This window comes from Haliaeetus leucocephalus, unplaced genomic scaffold (assembly GCF_000737465.1).
Source record: "Haliaeetus leucocephalus isolate CR32 unplaced genomic scaffold, Haliaeetus_leucocephalus-4.0 Scaffold395, whole genome shotgun sequence".
Classification (NCBI taxonomy): Eukaryota; Metazoa; Chordata; class Aves; order Accipitriformes; family Accipitridae; genus Haliaeetus; species Haliaeetus leucocephalus.
This window is the reverse complement of record NW_010972831.1, coordinates 9134835-9157018: the sequence shown is the minus strand read 5'-3', so window position 1 is coordinate 9157018 and position 22184 is coordinate 9134835. Positions and strand designations below refer to the sequence as shown.

Genomic DNA, 22184 nt, shown 5'->3' with positions numbered 1-22184 from the left:
CTCCGCAAGAACGGCACGGGGATTACCCACCTGCCTGAACTTCTGATAGATCACACCAAACTTGAACGTGTTGTTGACCTCATGTTCATCATAAGACACTATCATCTGGGATGCCTGCAGTAAAACAAAATACGAATTATTTCATTTGGTAGTTCAAAACGTGATGTCCGGCAGAGCAAACCCTGCTCGGCACGCGCTGCTGGCCAGGCTCATGGCTCCGCTCGGCACGCTCGCCATCGCCCACTGGCCGCAGTACGGCTCCTTGTGGCGGGCAGTGGGGGAGAGCCCACTGGAGCTGCAGTGGGGTACGGCAGCAGCGCCCGAGGGAGTGGAAGGGGGGCAGAAGCCAAATTTCCACATAATTAGGCCAAAAGATTTCAACAGTGGCCCCAGTTTTGGTTATCAGCATCCCTGCAGCCTGCATCGCCGACAGACTGTCTGGATGCCTGTGGGCTTCAGGTGGGCACGAGCTGTGGCCCCAGCGCCCAGGCATGGCGGGGGGGGCACGGGGAGCCCTGACCTCTCGCAGGTTTTCTGGGGGAGTTTGGGGCCCTTTGGGTGCAAATAATGGCAGTTCCCACAGCGCTCCAGCCCCCCAGTCCCAGCCTCGCTCTGCAGGGACCGAGTCAGAGACGTCCGTCTTCCCCGACTGGGCATCGGCTGTTCTCAAACTTCCAGACAAGGGTTTGATAGCAACATCAATAATGACAATGGATGAACAAAATCAGTTTGACCTTGGCTACATCAAAGGGTGATGAAACTGCCTTATAACTTACTGCTATGCCTGCCACAGAAAAAGTCTTCAACATAAAAGGTACTTGAAAATGATGGATGTGCTTTGTACCTTCCCGGGAGCAGGTCTCTATGGCAGCACAAGAGCGCACACAAGGAGGAGCGATCCCAGAACAGGTGAGTCAGTCCAGGTACGTCACCAGTGGGGACTGCCACCCGGACAAAAAACCCCAGCCCCCGCAGTGACCCACCCACCTCTACATCTATTCCTGCAGGGCTTCTCGAGCACAGACTCAACCCGTCTCGCTGGGTTTCAAGCAAACCTTAAGGCACCAAACCAAGACCCAGGTTGGTTTTACACCCCACAGACAGTCACCCTTCCCTCCTTCCCCATGATCCAAGGGCAGATTAATACCAAAGTGCCATCGATCCTTGGTGGCCACTTGACAGAACAAGACAGTGGCAGGCTCATGCCATCAGATGGCCATTAGCTAACCTGCTGCCCAGACGCACGCATGGCCCACCACCGCTGCACCGCTCACATCCCCTTTGCAGCTCTAGAGAGCTAGAAAGATGCAGTACAAATATCCGTGCTCTCTACCAAAGCAGCTGTTGGATCTTGGAGAAAAGGGGAGGGTTAACTCTACCTGACCTTCCCTGCTGAATACATGACCAACTTGAGGTAAGTTACCTCACCTTGGGGTACAGAACCGGGTTAAACTTCAGCCCGGAGGCATCGTCGCAGAAGGCCTGCGGGCAAGGGGAAAGAGCAGTCAGTGCCGGGTCTCCGGGTGCGCAGGACAGACGTCCCTGTCCTGCCAAAACTCCATGGCAAGGCTGTGAATGTCTTATAAATGAACGAAACCCAGACTCCGATTGCAGGAGCTCCCCTCTTCACATCCTCTCATGGGGATGCCCTGTGGCCTGGCTGGTACCAAACTGAGGATGCAGGAAGACAAGTCAAAGGTGCTGCCACGTCCTCACCTCTTCCCCCAGATATCAACCAGTGACCTGCCCAGAATCAGCAGGAAACCAACAGCAGGGCCAGCGCTGACCACCACCCAACAAGCGCCCTTGGACCTGAGAGCCCAGGCACTGCTGTCCAATGCCACCCAACGCTGCCCAATGCCACCCAACGCTGCCCAACGCTGCCCAACATTGCCCAAGGTGCCTGGCTCAGCGGCGCAGATTTTGCTGCAGGTATCCCCGGCCCAGCCCGGGATTTTACCTTTGCAATCTGGGGGATACTAGGGAGCTTGCTAAATCCTGCCAGGGGGATCCTTTCATGCAACGTCTTCACTTTGGACCTAGCAAAGAAAAAGAAATGAGCAGACATCAGGCAGCGTCTAAGGCAAAGAGACGCCGGCTGCAGCCCTCCGCTGACCAGCCCTTTAGCATGCATGCAGGGCTACTCCACTGGCTGTTGGGAAACGATGTTCTGCAGAATTTGTTGGGCCTGGTTAGTAAGCAAAAGCTCAATTTTTCTTCTCATCTCTGCAGCTCTTAAAATATTCATAGTCTGGAGGGAAATGACATGATGGTTCAGACGCACTGGGTCCTGTCAGCTTACAGAGGGATGGCGATAGATGTGATTGGTATTATCCCGAGTCACGGAGAGGTTTACACTCAGTTTCAGCGGGTTTAGCAACAGATCAAAGTCTCATGTTCATTATCAGGGGTCAGGCAGTCCCAGCGCAGATACAGTAAAAGGATGATGCTGCTGCTCCCCATTCCACCCCAACCCCCTCCATGTGCGACAGCCAGCGTGCTGCCACCCCGGCTCTAACATTTACTGTGGAAAAAAACAAGGGACTCCTAAAGAGAAAATATTTTGTTAAACAAAGCTTTTTTTCCATACCTGAGTATAATCCTTAAATATTCAGTGCCATCTGCCTCCTCACACTTAATAGAAAGGATCAGATTCCCAAGGCTGCTGGCTGTACAATAAAAATTTAAGTGATCCTAAAAATAGAAAACAGCGCGTTAGGGGAGGCAGCTTGCTGATGGCAAGGACGCTGCCCCGCGTCCCGGCCGGAGCAGAGGACTCGCCTGCCATCCGGACACCCTCCCGCCCTGGGGCACACACGCTCGCACCCCTCCTCGTGGGGACCAGGGCTTTAATCCCTCTGCCCATGGACTTTAGCACTCTGCTCTCCGCTTTGTGCAGAGGGAGAAAGAGGATTACGAGACTGTGAGCAAGAGGGCAGGCAGGCGGCTGCCGCGCCGGGTCCCCCGAGCCCGGCCGAGCCCCAGGTCCCCGCAGACAGGGCAGGCTCAGAGCCCGCGTGCCCACCCGCTGTCCTGGGGGGGCCCTGCCAGCTGCGGGGGCCGGGGCAGAGGCTGTGTGCGTGGCCATCACTGCCACGGCCGGTAACCTGCCAGTCCCCTCCTCTCCTTGCAAAGAGGGAAGTTGCAAAATTTGCCCATTTTGCTCACAGTTTTAGAACTTGTTCTTTTTTTCTTGGGGGGGATATGCAATTTTCAGCTGATCAATTGCCCCCTGCGGCAGGGGCACCCACCTTCCCCAGAAAATGCTTCCTGTAGGCTCTGGCCTCTCCTTTGCACTCCAGCTTGTAGCCGTAGGTGCTGGGGCTGAGGTTCTCCTCCTCCTCCTCGCAGATGCTGCTGTCGGACGAGGTGGGCGTACCGAGGTTTTCCGGGTCTTCGATCCAGTATCCCCCGAACTGGGGCAGGATGATCAGCGGGTACGGGCTGCCCTTCTCTAGGATCTGCAGACATGTGCCCATGAGGGGTCGGGCAGGACCGGGGTGCGGACGTGGGGTGCAGGGGCTCATCGCCCCGTGTCCTTCCCCCCCCTCCCCACTGCCCTCTCCCGCAGCAGCCCCAAGCCCCGGCACAGTGGGGGACAAATCCAGCCCCTCTCTGAAACCTCTTCTCTCTCTCCTAGAAGAGGGCACGTGCTACCGAGGAAAAGCAGCAACGGCAAAGGTGGGGACGGGGAGCATGCTTTGCGCAGCTCCTCTCGGAAACAGGATCTCCACCAATTCCCCTGTTACTGGCAATTTTGGAAAGGCATTGGCCTGAAGGCGTTCAGGGTCGTTCAGGGCACCCACCTCATCGATGCTGGGGTACGGGATGTAGTCTTCCTGAAAAAGGAATCAAAACAGCGCGTATGAGACTCTCTTCCCCACCAGCCGTCCCTTAAGACCACAGCCTTGCACATCCAACGCAGGGAGCGCACCTGGCCGCCCGCTGCACTGGTCCCTCCTGTCCTAACACCCTGCACCGAGTGCCAGGCGGTAACAGAGAGCAATGCTGCCAGGTGAGGTCACCATGGGATGGGCACGAGCCTCGGGAGCAGTGTCACCGCACTGCCCGGGGATGCTCAGGGTCTGCAGGAAAGCACTGCAGCAGGGTAAATCATTTTCCAAAGGGGTCTCCGTTATCGGCGTAAGCTTCTCAGCTCTGCGGCAGAACCCAACCATTTTACAGAGCTCACTGCTGAAATACACAGGTTTGGACATAAAGCTGGATTAGGGATTTACAGGCACCACTCTCTCATCTTTGCAATTCAGTCAGTGCCTTTTTTTTAGACAACATTTAAATCCTTTTTAGTCCTTTGAGTGACTGTCTTTGACTATACACATTAAAGCCCTGAGATAAGGCGGGGGTATGACTTGAAAAGATCCACACAAGAAACAAAATTCAACCAACCTTATGTTTTTGGCTTCCAGTTCTCTGTTCCTCAAGTTTTGGTGCCTGTTTGGAACAAAACAAATAAATCAAATTATTAAGATGTTTTCAACAACACAGATGAAACCACAAGAGTATTTTGCTACACAGAAATCACTCTGACATAAGTGGCATGAAAGGAGGGGGGTTCTGCCCGGGATGAACAAGGCAGAGCTGCCAGCATGCCAGGACAGACCCCGTTGTAACACAGTGAAAATGGGTGACGGGGATGTGGTTGGACAAGACCTGGGACACAGCAACACCACACTGAAAATGTCTAAATGTGAGGCAGGTTTCCCAGGTGCCAGCACAGCACCAAACACAAAATGCCCCATATCCCACTCCAGCTTCACCTTAATTCCTCCGGGATGGGCTCCTAAAGGAAATCCCTGCGCTGCCTTCCTGCGGTGCAGGGACAACAGCCGCGACACGTGGCAGGGCGATGGCCCCGACCATCTCACAGTGCCTGTCCCAGGCAGGAGCGCCGGGACGGCAAACCTTGCTAGCGCTCGCCCATGCCGGGGGAGCACCGAGCATCCCGGCATCAGGGCTGAGTGCCACCTGCCCGCGTCCCTCCCGTGGGCACCCAGGCATCCAGGGACACCCTGGTCCCCTGACCCTCCTCCTCGGGCAGATCCTGATGTGTTTTAGCGTGGGACTAGAGAACACCTTGCCCTGACCCAAGGGGTACCGAGACAGTGCTTGACCCAGCCGTGCTCTGTACCAGAGCCTGTTGTCTGCAAAGACAGGCAGCGGCGTCCTGACTTTACCAGGGAGCAACGGGACCGCGTCTCTGAGTGTGTGCCCCTGCCTGGCGACACACAGGCCAAGACCTAAACCTTCTTCTGCAAAACTGCTCGGGAAGATGCAGAACAACCTCGGAGGAAGACGCTGCTGACACCACTGCTTTCCCCCCACGCACTGGGGCATTTCTGCACAGCTCTCTGCAGGTTTGAGCTGGGAAGCGCCTGCCGTGCCCCCTTTCAGCGGGGCTCACACAGCGCTGGCGACTTCAGCAACAATTCAAACCACGTTACGATCGTGCAAGGCCTCCCAACACGTTAAATGTACGAGGTGCTGTGGGATTTGCATCCTTGCAGCCTCTGCCGGGTGGGGAAAGTCCCGCGTTACTGGCATGCACGCTGCTGCTCACCTGCATTTTTTCCAGCATTTCGAAGAATTCTGCAGACTGAAAAAGAAAAGAAGGAAACCTCCTGTTCAATTAAAGCAGACATGAGGCAAGCCAGCCCAAGCCAAACCAAGGCAGGGACACCGGACCACCCACCTCGTACTGGGCGCTCTGGCTCTGGCCCTCAACAGGAACAGGAATAAGGGTCTCTGTCCATAACCGATGGCATCTGCCTTCAACATGCCCCATCCAGCCCCACCGCCAGGCAGGGACAGAGCCCCGCAGCCGCCCCGGCTTCCCGGGGCCAGTGGCCATCCCACAACAAGTGCTCCCGCTGCAGCCGCAGGCAGCGCACGGAGCAGCGACCGGCAGGAGCTCCCCACCTCCCTAACTCCTCCTGCTCTGCATTTCATTTCCAAAGAAGCCTGAGAAGACGGGCCGAGCGATGCTGCGGCGCTTGTCGCACTCCCTGCTCGCGAGCGGGCGGCTGCCAGCCACAGGAGCTGCCGTCCAGCCCAACTCGGAGCTCGGGCTTCACTGCTGCGTTCGCCATTCCCAGTAACGCTCAGCCCCAACAATTTCCCAGCCCGCTCTGTGTACAGTTTGATAATGGTTCTTTAGTCGCTTCTTTTTCTAATCACAACAGTGTGGGCACCATCGGCTGGGCAATCTCTTTGGGTTCCTTTTGTTCCCTGGGTGTTTTCTCAGGTCTCTGAGGTCCATGTTTCCCGGCTCTCTGCAGCAGTGATGTGGGCTAGAGGTGCCAAAGGGAGAGCGGAGCTGCTGGTACAATCCTGCCCTGTGGGACAGGGGACAGCCCGGCAGGAGGAAGGGAAGGAGAGCACCCGCCGCGGCCATGCTCTGCTGCTCCGCAACGTGCTGCTCGCTTCTGCAGTGCGGGCGCTGGATCTCGGGGATCAGGCGGGGAGAAAACCCAGATGGCTGCCAAGTGCCGCAGGGCGCCCGGCGGGGCCGTAGGCAGGGGTTTTGCTGAGGACATGGGGCAGAGCTGGTCCCACGGCGGGCAGAGGGATGGGGTACGCTTGTCCTGGCCCCCACGGCCCTCCTGCTGCTTTGCAGGCCCCCGGCAGGCGGGGGTCTGTGCACACAAACCAGCAGCAAAAAACTTCCCTTTGGAAATGAAACAGGCGCAGACCGATCAATCCAAAGAAGCAAATAAATCCTCTGGCAAACGAGACACCTAGAGCAGCCCTCCCCACGTCCCTTACCTCGCAAGGTGCAAGCCCTGGGCTCTGCGCTTCACCGGCTGTGGAAATGCCGGCAACGCGGCTGCCGGCGAGGCTGGGCTGCCTGTGCAGGGTTAATGGCCTACTTGCCAAACGAACTAAAGAGATTAGCGAGCCCCAGGCTCCGATTAAAAACCCTGCTCCTGCGTGGCTCCTCTGGAGAGCAGCCCAGAGCTCGTCCTGCTCCCCCAGCCCACCACTGCCCGGCTGGGGGGCTGCTGCCTCCCTCCCCGGCCGTGCCGGTGCCGCAGCCCCCAGAGCATCCCAAGCCGCTGCGGCGCACGCGGCTCCTGCGCCTCTGGAAACGCTTAGCGTGGGGGGCTCCGGGCCAACAAACCCAGAGCGGGAAGAGCCCCTCGCCACCTCTCCACAAGACGTGTTAAAGCCACCTCTGTCCTGCTCAGCTGCCCCTTTCCGCAGGCAAGGGGGGGAATTTCAGGAAACCCTCGTCCTCCCTGATCCCCCTGCGCTGCCCAAAGGGACCCCGGTCCCGGCCGCCGCTGAGCTGCTCTGGGGCTCGGCAGGCGCCAGCCACCTTTTCCACTCGGTCCTGAACCTCAGCGGGACGATCCTGATCCCTCATCTGGCTTTTCCTGCTCTCAAGTACACACAAATAAATTATCTAGTCAAACTATGGCTGTAAATATTGGGGCACTCCCAGTAAACTAGCAACTGGCTCTTCTGGAGACATGAAGCAGCAGCAGCAGCATCCCTCCTCTCCCCCAGCCTCCCCTCACCTCTCCTCTAACCCACGTTTGATCCCGGCCACCCGCTGCGCTCCGGCCGCAGCCGACGGGCTCATGGCTCATAAGGCCGAGGAGAGGCTGGGACCACGGCAGATGCTGCCGGTCCAGGAGGGAGAGCAGAAAGCGGGATGAGCAGCCCTAATGCTGCTGGCTATCAGAAATGGTTTGCAGAAGAGGGATGCGAGATTTGGGGCAGAAGGGGTCACAGCATGGGGGTGATTTTTAGTAAGCTCTCAGAATAGACTGAATTTCACAAAAGACAAAAAAAGAGAGAAAAAAACAGAGGAGGAGGTGAAGAAATGAAAATCGAAGACCAAAGGAAAACCTCAGAGAGATTTTCTTTTAATAAATGTGGAGAGCAAAGGTCAGTTTTACAGCACGAGCAGCCTAGTGATTGCCCTCAGTGACACCAGCTGGGATGGGGGAAAGATGCTGCCAGCACAGGCAAGGACTGCCGTGGCTCAGAAGCAGCCCTGGCCGTGTTTCTATGCCCCGTTTTTATCTACTGCACCTATGGGAGGAAAAACAAACCCTGGGCTCAGAAGGGCTCTGTGCCCAAAGCTGGAAGCACTTTAAAAAGGCTCTTCCTTATTTTGAGCTTGGTTTAGATTCCAGTTTATCTTCAGGTCTCTGCGATGGAGCAATGCTCTCTGAGTCAATTAAAATAGTTTCCAGGTCGCACTCTGCCAGCAGCCAGAACCAGAGAACCAAACTGCACGGCAGCACCAGATCCACCTGCTAAAGCAAGTTCAGCAGAAAATGTGTACATGTACTTAATAAAGCAGACAGCAGTCTGTACCCTTTAGGGATTTATGCATACTTAAAGCCAACTTTCCTGGGCCACAAATATTTTGGTAATTATTGTGGAGACAATTACACCTTTGTGACACCCAGCAGGAAGCAATGCCACCTGCCGCTGGCCCAGCCAGCAGGAAAGGTTACACTCACCCAGCCTGGGTCGCTGGGACTGTCTGCTCCAAACTAAACCTGCATCTGCTTCTTAAATGCAATCAAAAGGCAACACCAGAGTGGACAGCTGCTTCCCCGCCACCTTCGGCAGGACAAACCTGCCCAGCAGCTTGTCCTAACAACCTCAGAAATGCAAAATACTCAACCCGAAATGGTATAGTTGCTATTCCTTTCCTGCTCACGTGTCCTCACCCCTCACTGCCGAGCGTGCTACGCTAAGCGTGAGAGGAGACGGACAGTCACATCCCAGTGCTTTAGCACAGAAAAGTTCGTGATTCCCCTCCGTCAGCACCACACAAGACACGGGGTCCAAAGCCGAGCCGGCTGGAGCACACAGTGCCTGTTCAACCGCCCCAGCACCCCGGGCTGAGGTTAGCGAGGGGGTACCTGCGGACGAGGGGCACTCAGAGCAGAAGCTGCAGCCCAGCCAGTAAGTGCCTGCTTTGCACGTTTCCAAAGAAAATGACACCCAGAAAGAAAACCCTGCACCGGGCGGGAGCCGCCAAGGATGGAGCACAGCGGGGCAGAGCTCTGCCCAGCAGCCCCCCCCGCGGCGCTCCCCCCGTGGGTCGCACAGCACTCACCAGCAGTCCCCTTAAGAAATCCATCATCTTCCCGGCATCACCCCACCCCGCATCAGCCACGCCGCCACGGCTGCTGCCGCGACCGCGCTTCCTCGCGGGGGGCCAGCAAAAGCAGCCGAGCCCCAGCCCGGCCATCCAGCCCCAGCCCCGACACCTCCCTTCGTTAATGTTTCTCCCAGCCAGAGGCACGGCAGGACTGCTGCTTTGTTATTTCAAAGGGTGGCTCCCCTGGGAGGCAAAGTGCCCGAAACAGGTTGGGCAGGAAGCGGGTGAGGGTTTGCAGGGGGGACAGGGAGGCGCCTGCTGGGATGCACGGCCCCACAGTGGGATGCCCAGCCCCACGGGGGGATGCGCTGTGCCCCTCGGGAGGGCACTCACAGGCAGTCTCAGCTGACGGGGACTTGCTCCTGTCCCTGCTCCAAGGCCTGTACCTACCCCCTGTCCCTCTCCATGACACTAAGTCTTGCACAGATTTCTGGGAAGCACCTTAAAGTCTACCAAGAGCAGGGCAGAGCAGGGTGAGCACCAAGGATGTCGACTCAATGCACTCATGCCGTGCAGCATCTGATCGCAGGCTCGGCTACGCGAGCGCTGAGCGACCGCCCAGCATCCCCCACGCTGACCGTGACGGTTGGGGGACCAAGCCGACATCTCCAGAAGGACCAGGTCTCTGCCTCCCAACCACAGTCACCCCAGGTTTCCCATCATCAAGCTGATGGCTCCTTAATCCTTGACATCTCCTCTCCCAGGCAGCTCCAGTTCCATCTCTTAAATGTCAGCAAATACATACCAGCCCCTGCCTTTCAAGAGCCGACGGCAGCTGAGAGCAAAGCGGCAGCAGGGGCACGGGGAAGCTCCAAAAAAGGAGACGCACAAACAAACCCAGTGGCCCACAGACAGCCCCCAGCCTGAAGACCATAGGGATTTATTTCTGTTTGGCACCTCGGGAGCTACCTGCACCTGGCAAAGCAGTGTCCACGCAAGATGCAGGATCTTCCTCTGCCGCTGCCTGGCTAGGGTGCCAGCATGGCCAGCCACAACCACAGAGGCTCTGCCATCACCATCATAGCGGGGACTGAGGGAGGGAGGGAGGACATGCCACGGGCTCCCAGCTCTGCCTCGCCTTTCCAAAAGGACAACCTGTGCCATCTGTAAAAGATTCTGGAGCCCTTTAATCCTGCTGTAAAGCAGAACAAGTCAGTAATCGCCTTTTAATTGCTTTAATGACGTGATTATAAAAATGAAGAACCAGCAGTGAAACAGGCAGCCTCCAGCCTTGCCCGTGGAGACCAGTCCCCCGGTGTGTCCTCAGCCAAAGCCATCACCAGCCTCCCCCCAGCCACAGCACCCACAGCGAGACAGGGCTGTGCAGCTTGTGATGAGAGAAGAAACGGCCATCTCTGAGATGCGTGAAAAAAAAAGACCTCAGCGTTTGCTTTTGGGGAGCTTACGTTACCTGACACATACAGAGTAGCATCTACATACTTTTTCCATGCCAGGCTTTCCATAGGTTTCCGTGTCAAGTTTCCCAAGCTGAGGGAAGCCTTGAACTGAAGTTTAAACATCGACAAAGAGCCTGACCTCCCGCTGTCCCGCATTGCCCCAGCTCCAGCTGAGGAGCAGCCGTACCCCCACACCTGCGGCGTGCCGGGGGTCTCGCCCCCCGTAACCCCTCCTGCAGCAGCACCTGGGCAGGGAGCAGACCCCGGCACCGGGGGTGACCTCCACACCCACACAGCAGGGCTCATCCTGCTCGGCTCACAGGCTCATTAAAAGGCAGAATTTCCATTTAAAACATGACAAGGACAAAGACAAAGGCAGAATCTCTCAGGACGCAGGTGCTGCTGTAAAGCCTGGGAAGGCACGATGGAGCACGGCACCAGGACGAGCCCCAGGGAACGCAGCGGGGCTGCACCGCTCACGGCCACAGAAAGTCCTACCCGAACTCCAGCCAGGTGTTACCGAGCAATTTACCACATTTCTGCAAGGCAAAATAAATGGCACCAACTGTTTCCTCCTGCAGGGGCAGAGCAGGCAGGCTGGGGCTGTGGAGGAGCCACAGCGCTCGCCCAGGACAGCCCACAGGAGAAACACGGATGCTCGCCACTTCCTTGGTGGTACACGGGCAGGGTGGGCACCAGGCATCCCGCTGTGGGATGCAGCAACATCCCCCGAGGTGAAATCCCTCCGAGCCCCTGGCAGGGCTGCGCATCGCCCAGTGCCATCCCAGGAAACTTCTTGTCCTCCGACGCTGGTAAACAGCACGGGGGCTTTGGCTTCCCCTCCTCGGGCGCCAGCCCAAGGCCGGCAAGGAACGCTGCTGGCACGAGGACTGGGAAGCACACTCTGCTGCTGGCACACCGGCACCTCCCGCGCCCGGCACACTACGCGTCCCTGCTCCCTCCCATCACTCCAGGCTTCAGCCCCCCCGAGGACTCCCCTCTCCTCCTCTGCAGCCCAAGGAGGTGCCACAGCTCGTGTCACCAGCGAACTGTGCCAGCTCCTTCCCATGCCCAGGTCATACACAAAACCCTAAATAAGCCAAATCATCAGAAGCTCCACTAATAAACTCCTCCAGCTCAATACTCTATTTCCAAGCCCACTTGCTCTTAACAACCATTTAAGCAGGTTGTCAGCCACCTCGTAATCCTCACATCCATCTCATCTTCTCCAGCTTAATGAGTAATTTCCCGGGTGGCAGCATATTGAGCGCTCTGCAGCAACCTGGGGAGAAGAGCTACGATTGCCTTTGGAAACTCTGGTATCGCAGAAATGTCTCAGGTTACTCTGACAGAAGCTACTTCTGGTGAAGCCGTGTTGCATTTTATCCTATTTTCCCATTCATTTCCATGTCTCAGATTGACTTTTCCTGCTCAATTTGTTCTGAAGCTTTGCCCCAGGTCACCGTCCCGGTGCGCACTCCCCGCTCGCTTGAGACTGGGAGAGATAACTGCGAGCTGGGAGCTGTGGAGGTGCCCAGTCAACCCCAGCTCAAGCAGGACCAGCTTCCAAGTCTGACCAGGTTGCTCGTGACCTTCTCCCGTTGGGTCTGGGAAAACTGCAGGAGGGGCAGAGCCCTGCAGAGGCAGCCCGGCACGGGCAGAGCGGAGGGGAAGCACCGTGTCCCACAGCCTGCTGCCTCCGGCACGGCAAAAGGCAACAGCCGAGCGGTCCTGGCAGGGGCGAGCGGTGGGTCGGACCCTGCCAGCAGCGCCTGCCTGCCGGGGACGCACCGTCTGCCTCGTGCTGGCAGGCGGCCGCCCGCCACGGCGCCCACGGAGGGCAATTAGCGGGATAACGGCACTGGGATTCTGCACCCTGCTTGGCATCGCCGCTCGTGATTGCGTAACGTGAGCGGCAGTGCAGGATGGGGCCCGCCGGCACAGACGCCCCGCTGCCGCTGATGGTGTCTGAACACGCTGCAGGCTGAACTCCAGAAACCACCTACTGCTGCTGCCTCGGGAACAGCCCAAATCCGTACAGCCGCTGCGTTGGAAGTGCCGCTCCTCACCAGCTTCAGTTTCCAAAACCAGCACCTCGGCTGGACCACGCGCCCACAGCCCGGCGCAGCGTCGCCCGGCCGGCGCGGCGTCACCCGCACACTCACCTTCATGGTCGGCGGGGCGGTGAGAGGGGGGGACAGCGGCCGCTCCGGGACGGTCACATCCGTGCTGTTCAGCAGCTCCTGTTTCCTGAAAAACCAAACGCAGGCATATCAGCTTCCCCCGCGCCTCGAGCAAGAGCGTGAGGCGGGAGATAAGGGCTTATCTTCCTTGGCAAAGCCGCGGGCGTGCGGGCTGCCTGTAAAATAGTATCTTGAATCTGAGAAAAAAAATGAACAGCATAAAAAGATTATAAAAGTCATCTGAAGAGCCCCGTGCCCAGGGCGGGCTGGGACCGCTCACTGCCCCACCGAGCGCCCGGGCTCCGTCCCCCGGAGCCAGCCGGAGCCCAGCTGCGGTGCTGGGGCACGGTGCTGGGGCACGGTGCGGTGACGGTGGTGCCGAGCTCTGCCGGGGACAGCAGGGTTTCTATGACAACCCATCCCCACGGTTTCCCTCCATCTGGCACCCTCCCTGCCTGGGCAGGATCCGCGGCCGATCGCCCTCCCGGTGCCACGGACACGGTGGAGGAGGATTCTGGCTCGGTGACACCGGCACAAAACCCAGGGACACCCTGGCGTGAGTTTGGCAGGGCCTGGCCGAGGACCCCCTTGCTAAGAGGGCACCTCACACCGGCGCCAAATTCGGAGGCAGTGAGAGGTGTCATGAGGATGCGAGACCCCAGGGAAGCGGGGAGCTGCCCCTGTGCCACGGACCTGCCACGAAAGCCCCCCACAAAAGGTCCCTAAACCTCGAAAAGGTGCAACCTCGGCCCGCCACCGATTATCTGATTAAAATACCCTGTCCCTTTCACACCAACAGATTCCCAGGCAGACAACCAAGCCGTCACTCGCAGCGGTACTGCCAGATGCTACTCTGGGAGTCAGAAAAATCTGAGATTTAATTTAGTTTCCTCTCGTCCCTGCCAGGTTAGTCCTGCAGAAACCGGGCCAAAACGTCCAACTGTTTATCTCCCAGTAACGAGGTTTGGTTCCCATGGCAGCCCGCCCCGGGATGGCACGGCACGGCACGGCGTGCGCGGCAGCCAGGCACCGATGCCCGCCGGGGCCCTCTCCAAAACACGCAGCTCCCGCCGGAGCGTGCGCACCCGACCTCCCGCGACGCCTGCCCTCGCCGCCAGCCCCACCGCCCCGGCTCCTGCCCTCCCGCCCACGCTGCCTCCTCCGCCGAGCGCCAGCGCTCACGACGGCGGGTGACAACCGCACGCCGGTCACGGGGGAGGCTCTGGTGCCTGCATCCCCTCCTCGGCAGGGCCGTGCGCCGTGGGGATGCCGCAGGGATGCGGCGGGGATGCCGTGGGCACCGCGGGCAAGTTTTCGACAAGAGCGTTGGAGCAACAGCGAGTGCAAAACCGCACCGTCACCTCTGCGAGCAAAGGGGTGGCCGTTCGGCCGTGTCCTTGCTACCAAGAGACTGAACCGCGGCTTGAGAAGGGCCGGCTCCTGCTCCCCCTGCCTGTATGCACAACTGCTCTTGCTAACAGACTTCTGCTCCTGACGAAACTTGACTCCGTCTCTTGAAACGCATATATACGTACATACACACACACACACATACAGATGAGTATCGAGGAGAAAGCCGTCTGCACGCTGCAGGTTGCGCGAAGGCACCGCAGCCTCCCGCCCGGCCGCAGCCCCACGCTGCAGGATCCCAGCCTGCCCTTCGCAGCGCCACGGCCCAGACCGGGGATTTGGCATCTCTCCCCGTCGCTGCGGGACTGACTTGATGGCAGAGCAGTGGAGAGCAGCCGGAGCCGGCTGTGCCTCGCAGCCCGCGTCCCCGCGGCCGGCACGATTAGATTTGGCTGGGGGGGGGGCTGCCAGCTGTCAGCCCGTGCTGTTAACGTTCTGCACATATGGAGACAGGAGAAGCAGGGAGCTGCAGCGCCTGTGACCAAGGGAAGGAAGGGACGAACGGGACACAGATCGATAGTTCTCATTAGTCAACAACCAAGGAACAAGAATTAATGGACTTCAGTCGTAGCCAGGGGAACATCAGCTGGATGTCGGGGGAAATTCAGGGCTGGAGTTCAAGCCCATAAATCTGTCCCAGAGGCATAAGACCAGCCCAGGTGGGGCACGGGGGGGATCAGCACGGCGTGGGGCAGGGCGACGCACCACCGTGCCGGGCAGTGCCGCAGCCAAGACCGGCCGCCGGCACGGAAGGACCTGGCTCACAGACCCCTGGGACCCGGCAGACCAAACCCCCTGGTACTTGTAATTCATTGCTGGTTGCACTTCTCGGAGCCTGGAGTGGCGCAGGTGTGCGGGCAGCGGGGACCTGTTGTCAGGACTTACTTGTCCTGGACTCGGACAGTCCTGCCGGGCTCCCCCCAAGGCGCAGGCAGCCGCAGGCAGGAGAAAGGTGGACTTTTTGGCCTCTGGGCTCCAATGCAAGGGAACGGGAGGAGCGGAGCGGAGAGCTGCCCCACAGCTGCGAGGGGCAAAGGCAAAGTGGGACCAGCAGCGCCCGTCCCGGTCCCCATCACAGCCACAGGGGACCAAGGGCTGCGGCACCGCCCGGGCTGTGCCAGCAACACAACCGCAGCTGCAGTCACTGGGGGAAATACCCAGTGGTTTGTGTCCAAATGTGAATCCGGACCAAGGACTGACATTTTACATTACGTTAAACCAATACATGAGGGTTTTTGTTTTGTTTTTTTTAAATCAGAGTAGGTCAAATTTGCCTTACATTATTACATCTCATTTAAGCTCTTGGCATCTTCCAGTTTTTCAATGGAAGAAATGAATTAAAAGGATGTGGGACGATGTATGGGCAATAGCAGAATTCACGTCCTGCCCACCCGTATCATTTATCAAGCTCCTTCCCTTTCTCCTCTCCACAAACTCACCATGACTCCACTGCTGAAAAAATGCCGAGGATGACAGATTTTTACTGTTTGCTCTTTGTCTTTCTAGGACACTAAAGCACAGCCTGATCTGGAGCAAACCACCCATCCTTTGCTCTCCTTGCTTTGAACCCTGAGCTCTGCCTGATTGCACTAATCTGCACAGTGGCCTCAAAGGCATAAAATGTATCAGACTTCGCAAAGATTAAAGTTACAGGGATGCACGCAAATAATTTTATTTGATCTGGGATTTGTAGCAGGTTGCCATAGCATCATATTCTAAGTATTATAAAATCACTCACACAACAACGTGTTCCTCTGTCACATGCTGATTGCTTCTTTGGGGCCAAACTGCTGGAACTGCTCCTGCAATTCCGGGGAGAGCAAAACAAACCCATTCACCAGCCACCGCTTGTAATTAGCCTCCGTGCACTGGAAATATGTTACGTTAAACTGCAACCACAGACTCCGATGATTCAGCCTGCCGTCAGCTACAGGGTCAAGGGCCATCAGCCTAATTCCCCAACAGATTACCCTCACGGGATGATAAATGAATCATGAGGAAGATTAGCACGTCTTTATCTGTGCACCGGCATGCTCGCATGGAGAATCAGCCCCCGGGGATCTCCCCTGAAGATGACACCAGAGACAGCGGGCGCTCACGGCAGCCCCACGCCGTGACCCGGTCCCCGACCGGCGCCAGGGGTACAGGTCTCCGAACAGCAGCAAAGGTCCCAGGCGCTCACCGGTGAGGACTGGGGCCGGGGGATGCTGTGCAGCTCCCCGCAGGACCAGCACCCAGCTCCCACCCACAGCAGGGGCCCCGGGAAGCGGCCCCAGGACGGTCAGCTCCTCCGGGGGGTTTCCCTGCAAAGCCGGACACCAACCGGCCAGGGGATGCTGGTGGCCCACAGCACGCGAGCATCACTGCCTGCGCTGCGCAGCAGGATGGCCTCCCTTGCCCCACAGGGGCCGGGACCCTCCCATGGCACGGCCCCCAGCGCATTCCGCATCAGCCTTCCCAAAAAGGCTCACAGCTCTTCCACCGAGTCCTGCACCAGGATGGCACAGCACAAGAAGAAAACAAAACTCCTGCCTGTGCAGCCTGACAGTGGACGTGACACAAGAGGGCAATTAGGGAGTGGGGGAGAGGACAAGGTGGGGAAGAACAGCGAGAATAGCGTGATGAGCTGAAGCCTGGGCTTGGCACAGCACAGCTCCAATAAATGGCCTCTGTGATCACTCCCCCCTCGCCTCTCCCTGGCACCATGGGAGACGCGTGGCTCCAGCATCGATAAGGAAACCAAAGGTTACGGCGCTGTGCTCGCTCCCCAGAGGCAGCACCCAGTGCCCGGCAGGCAGACGGGTGCTTCGCCCGGCCCCGACACCTCCGAGCCCACCCTGGCCACAGCCAGGCACGAGCATCCTCCGGAGCGGCACGGCCACATGGCTGGACGCCGGCCTTTCCGGAAGGCAACACAGGCATCGGTTTTGTAACTTTATTTCTTCGTTTTTCTCATTAGGCAAATTAAGAGAGAAGGAAAAAAAAAGAATTAGAATCCTACATACTTAGTAAATCTAATTAAGGAAATACCTTAATGCAGTTAGGCAGGCCCAACTGCAGGGTTTCCTAACAGAGACCGTGAGATCAGCCTGACATCCCGACACAGGTCCCGTCCCCCTCCCGGGGCTGGGCTGCAGCCGTGGGGCCGTGCTCCGGGGGGACCCCACCGCTGCCAGCCCCCGCCAGGAAGGCACAGCCTGCGTGGGCAGGGCTGCTCCCCCTGCTTCCCCCAAAGCAGGGGAAAATAGGGAAATTTTTTTCCCTCCATTTTGAGTGCGTGGGCACTGGCGAGTTCCCAACACAGCAAGGGCAGGTAAAGTCTTTCTCTCATCTTTAGAGCACCCCTGATCACATTCCAAAAGCACCTACAAATTCATATCCTGAATTTGGTAAACCCCACTGACATACTGAAATTCTGATTAAAATGTCCCGTTCAGTACAGAGCCAGGGCTGCCGGGACCCCCAGAGCTCCCAAGCTTTCCCAGCCGAACCCCCGCCTCCGAGCGCACACTTCCCTCCCGCATTTTCAGCCTAAAGCCTAATGAAAAACTTCTAATGCATCCTACCTCCTTCTTTTGTTCGTCTGATTTACCAGACAGGCTCTAAATTGACATGGTACATTCATATAAATTACATGTGGGAAGAGGAGATGCCAACATATTATCTGACACGGCAAAGTGTTTCACACTAAGTGGTTAGCTCTACCTTTTGTTATGCTGTGTAAATTAAACATGGAGCACTGCAGGTTACCTTTATGCCTACGCTTAATTCTGCGGATGAAACCTGGCCTAAGGAGGTGCAAAACTCTTGCAGCAACAAGTTCAGCCTGTCTAGATGCTGTATCCTTCAGAAGGACAACAAAGATCATCCTGTAAATTAACAGCCTCTATTTTTGTACTCATCATTTTTTTGTCCTTGATGGGCATCACCTTGCCAGCTGCTCCCTTTTTAGTTTATTTACTATTCAATGCCCAGGGCCTTAACTTTTCACGGGGGACTGCGCTTCCATATTGCTTTTCATCCTCACACCGCCCGGGTTAAGCCCCTGTCCTGGGGCGGGTGGTGGGAGCGGAGCCCCAGCTGCTCGCTCTCCCCTCCGCAGGACGCTCCTCTCCATCCCCGCGGCGGGGACCGAGCCTCTGACCCCCAGCTCCCGGGACACCGGTGAGCGCCTGCCGATACCCCGGGCACCAAGGCAGCCAGAAGCCCTCGGCTGGCTGCTCACAAATTGCAAAAAAAAAAAAAAACCCACCCAAAACCCGGGGGTTTTTTTTTTTTGCAACAGAGACAAGGGCACCTCGCTGAGATTTTACACTTGGAAATCTGCAGTGAGTGCCTGAACGAAGCACCTTACTCTGACTTTGAACAGCTCTCCATCCAATCCCGGGGACTCCAGGCAGGCAAGATCTCGCTGCATCATCACTCATCCTGGGGAGGACGTCTGCAGAGGACACGCACTGCTGCAGGGCTCCCACTGACTTCAGACAGCCCTAGGGCTCCACAGCCCCCCCCAGACCCGGGTTTCATCCCATACACCCAGCGCTGTGAAGCTGCCGGTGCTCTGGGGCTTCAACAGGCGCCAGCCAGAGCCCCTGCCACAGAACACCTTCCCTGATAAACTGATTTACCTTGTCACGTCCTGGGCTCAGGCTGGCCCTACCCTGAAGCATGACCTTCTTGCATTGAAGCTTGAGAGTCAGCAAATAAAAAGCACAGCATTTTCTGGTCTAGATTTCTTGCAATAAATTACGTATTTGCAAATTGGCAACCTGCATCTGTGTGCACACACAGCCTCCCTGACTGCACAGCCCGTGCAAGCGGGAACTAAAGCCCTGCTCGGAGCAAGGTGACATTTAACTGCCAATGAGCTTAGCTTTAATTACTCCTCTGCAAGGAGAATATTGTTGAGAACAGTTTGGAGCATCCCATGCTTGTGCAGGCAGTGCTGCCTGCGCTGATTGTGCGGGTCACTGCTGCCCTGCACATTGTCCGTCCTGCTCAGGGGGACAGTGAGGAGCTGGCTCCTGCTTTGCCTGCACCTCTACAGACACTGGGTTCTTTCCAACTGGCCAAGGACTTCCCACTTGGTCTGGCTAGGAAAGTAAGGCTCGATATGCAAATAATGGTGGAAAGAGATTTTTATCATTGACAAATTTTGTTGTCTGATCTCACTTGCAGGAGCAGAGAGAAAGCGGTGATTTCCTGCAGCATTTGGGTAAATCAGCCAAGGCACTCACAGACTTTTTAAGACCAGAAGGCTCGTCTGATCCGATTCCTGACAAACACGAGCCAGCGAGCCTTGGGCAGCCGTTTCTGAGCTGATTCAATAATTTGCAAATTGCAGAGAACAGCTCCCAGAAACCGGCGTCTCCAACCGCCGGCAGAACCGACACCAAAGGGCGAAGGGACGCTGTCCGCGCCTGGGCATCCGCACCAGGGGCAGGAGGTGGAGCGGGAAGGGAAAGGCCCAAAACGTGCGGGATGCTGCTCTGGTGAACGTCCCACCAAAACGAATGGGGATTAAAATTGACTTCAGCAGTACAAAGATTTCACTCGATGGCTCCGGGAGACAGGCTACCCATGAGTAGCTGAACCAAACAGTAAACTAACAGCAGTGAGTAAAGACATTTACCTTATTCCCAGTCGCCTGTGCCACAGCTGAGACTGATACATGAACGGAGGGGTGCACCCACACCGAGGCACCCACCCACCAGCTTTACCCCGCGAGAGGACAGCCACCATAGCATCACCTCGCTTGCACGTGGGACGTTCAGGAAAACCAATTTAGATAAAAATACACAGTTCCAAATCCTAGGTTTCTGGAGGGGGACAGGAGCCAGGAGGAGCCCGAGCCCACCACAGCAGCGGCCCCCCAGGCCCCAGCTGCTGGTGCACGTTACTGCTGCTCCCCTCCAGGTCGAGCATGCAGGACAGGCATGGGCAGATTGATCGCAGGCGGAGGGAGCAAGGTAAGCACCAGCCCGGCTCTGCGAGGGGAGCTTGGTGAAGTCCATTTGTTGTGCTGCACTTTGCTGGCTGCTAACAAGAAAGGGACATAGGCCACCAGGGACTCTGCAGCTGCCACCAGTCCTGCCAGGCTTGCATATGGCTCATGTAAAGCAAAATTCAATTGCAAACGCAGAACAAAGACTGAATGTAGGAGGAAAAAAAGAAAATAGGAGCAGGTGGAGGAACAGAGTCCCTTTTGACGATGCCGCTAGCAGTCCCTTCCTTTTCCTGCAGATTATGTCACTTTGATGGCCCTGGCAGCTTGCATAAGACGAAGCAACCACCGTAAAGAACTGCTTGAATTCTTGCAATCGCTGCCATGAAGGCTCCTCAGACCACAGCAGACAGGAAAAAACCTCCTCAGGGTCTTGTTCTCCCCTTGAGATGTCTGTGTGACTCTCACTGTCCTCAGTAAACCCCGCAGCAAGAACTACACTGAGAGGGTTTGTGCTCAACATGATGGGGGGGGGGGGGAGGAGAAAAAAAAAACCCAAACTCACACATCACTGGCCAGATTTCTGTGAGAGTTCAGAGCCAGATTTTATCTCAGCCCTCAAGTGTCATGCTGAGCTCATTCATAGAAACCTGGTACCTAGGGGAAAGACGACTCTTTGGGAAAAGTCTTGCCCGGTGTGACCGGTAGAGCACTCTCTTCCTTCCCTGCCATGCTTTGAGGCGAACGTGGGATGGCCAACGAGTTTCAGCAGGGACAATGTTTGCAGGAGCATTTGGGCCCCCACCGGCGGCACAGACCTCCCTACCACTCAGACACTCCCTACACGCAGCACATGAAAGCGGGAGAAGAGGCTCCAGACCACGGAGAGCTGGGGGGGCATGGGGGCCTGGCCATCCCCCAGCCAGCCAGCCTCTCCAAAACTTGCTAGCCCATAGCTGGAGCCCACGGCCCATGGGCAGAGCTACAGCAGGGACGGGTCTCGGCTAAATGAGACAAAACCCAAGGGGCAACGGCGGGGATGGGAACAGCCGAGCCTGCTGTGGGCAGGGGAGGAGAGGGGTCACAGCCGTGGCACGGCTCAGCTCAGGTAAGCATCCATCTCTGCTGTTCATTCAGGACCATCAGGACCTGCAGGCCGGTTTTTTTTTTTTCAACTGTTCAGCTTTGATGATCTACCTAAAACCCCAGCAAAGGAGAAGAAAATAGCCCAGAACAACACCACCAACACATGAACTATACAGGAAGGCCACCGTTAAGTCATAAAGGCATCACTAAAACCCTGCTCTCAAGGGCGCCCACGGCAGCAGCACTGACAAACGGGGTATAGATCCTGTGACCCAAAACTGTGGGTGGGTAAAGAGCTAAAGCTTCATCCCCAATCGTCTTACCCTGATTTTTCAGGCTCCGGGGTTGGGGGGGGGCCGGGGGGGGGGGGCACGCACTTTACAATAAAGATTCTGAATAATCAGTGCTTCGTTCATAGGGTTTTGGTACAAAATCACAAACTGAAAAAAAAAAAAAAAAACCCCAACCAAAACCCCCAAACCAAAAAACCACCTCCAGAGGAAACGCACACCGCCGAGGTTTGGACGCACGTTTCCTACTATTTTTAACAAGAAAGTTGCCAGAGCAGCACGGTCCTGGAGGAGGGAGAACTCCCTGACCGAGGACGCGCCGCGTAAATCGGAGCAGGGCAAATCTCTGAAACGAACAGCAACTCCCCGAACGGAGCGGGGGGGGAAGCAGAGCCGAGCCGAGCAGACACACGACTGCAAACAGGCTACGTCCTCCGAACGCAAAGTTGAACATAAAGTACGATCCGCGGCGCGGCCGATGGAAGACGAGCCCGCCCGTCAGCTGTTCCCAGCCCGCAGCCGTCGAGCCGAGTTGAAGCGGTTCTGCCGGCACGGCGGTCCCCGGGCGCGGACCGTCCTTTCCCGGTCCTCGGCAGCAGGAGAAGCGGGCGCGGGGGCTGACCCGACCCGACCCGGGGGCCCGAAGCGCGAGCCCCCCGCCCGCCCTGCGAGCAGGACCCGTGCCCGTCGCCGGCAAGCGCACACCGGCTCCGGCCAAACGACTCCCGC

At 57.3% G+C, this 22184-nt stretch overlaps 1 protein-coding gene across 1 annotated transcript in view; it reads right to left on the bottom strand.

The window, feature by feature from the left end:
* The window catches only part of RAP1GAP2 (RAP1 GTPase activating protein 2), a 61332-nt gene that overhangs the window by 13218 nt on the left and 25930 nt on the right, over positions 1-22184 (bottom strand). The window contains exons 3-11 of the mRNA XM_010573879.1: positions 12708-12792; positions 5579-5614; positions 4408-4452; positions 3807-3839; positions 3252-3461; positions 2591-2694; positions 1961-2039; positions 1429-1482; positions 31-114 (exon numbers count right to left, since the gene is read on the bottom strand). Of these exons, the coding sequence (XP_010572181.1) occupies positions 31-114; positions 1429-1482; positions 1961-2039; positions 2591-2694; positions 3252-3461; positions 3807-3839; positions 4408-4452; positions 5579-5614; positions 12708-12792 (730 nt within the window). The remainder of the gene's footprint in view (positions 1-30; positions 115-1428; positions 1483-1960; positions 2040-2590; positions 2695-3251; positions 3462-3806; positions 3840-4407; positions 4453-5578; positions 5615-12707; positions 12793-22184) is intronic.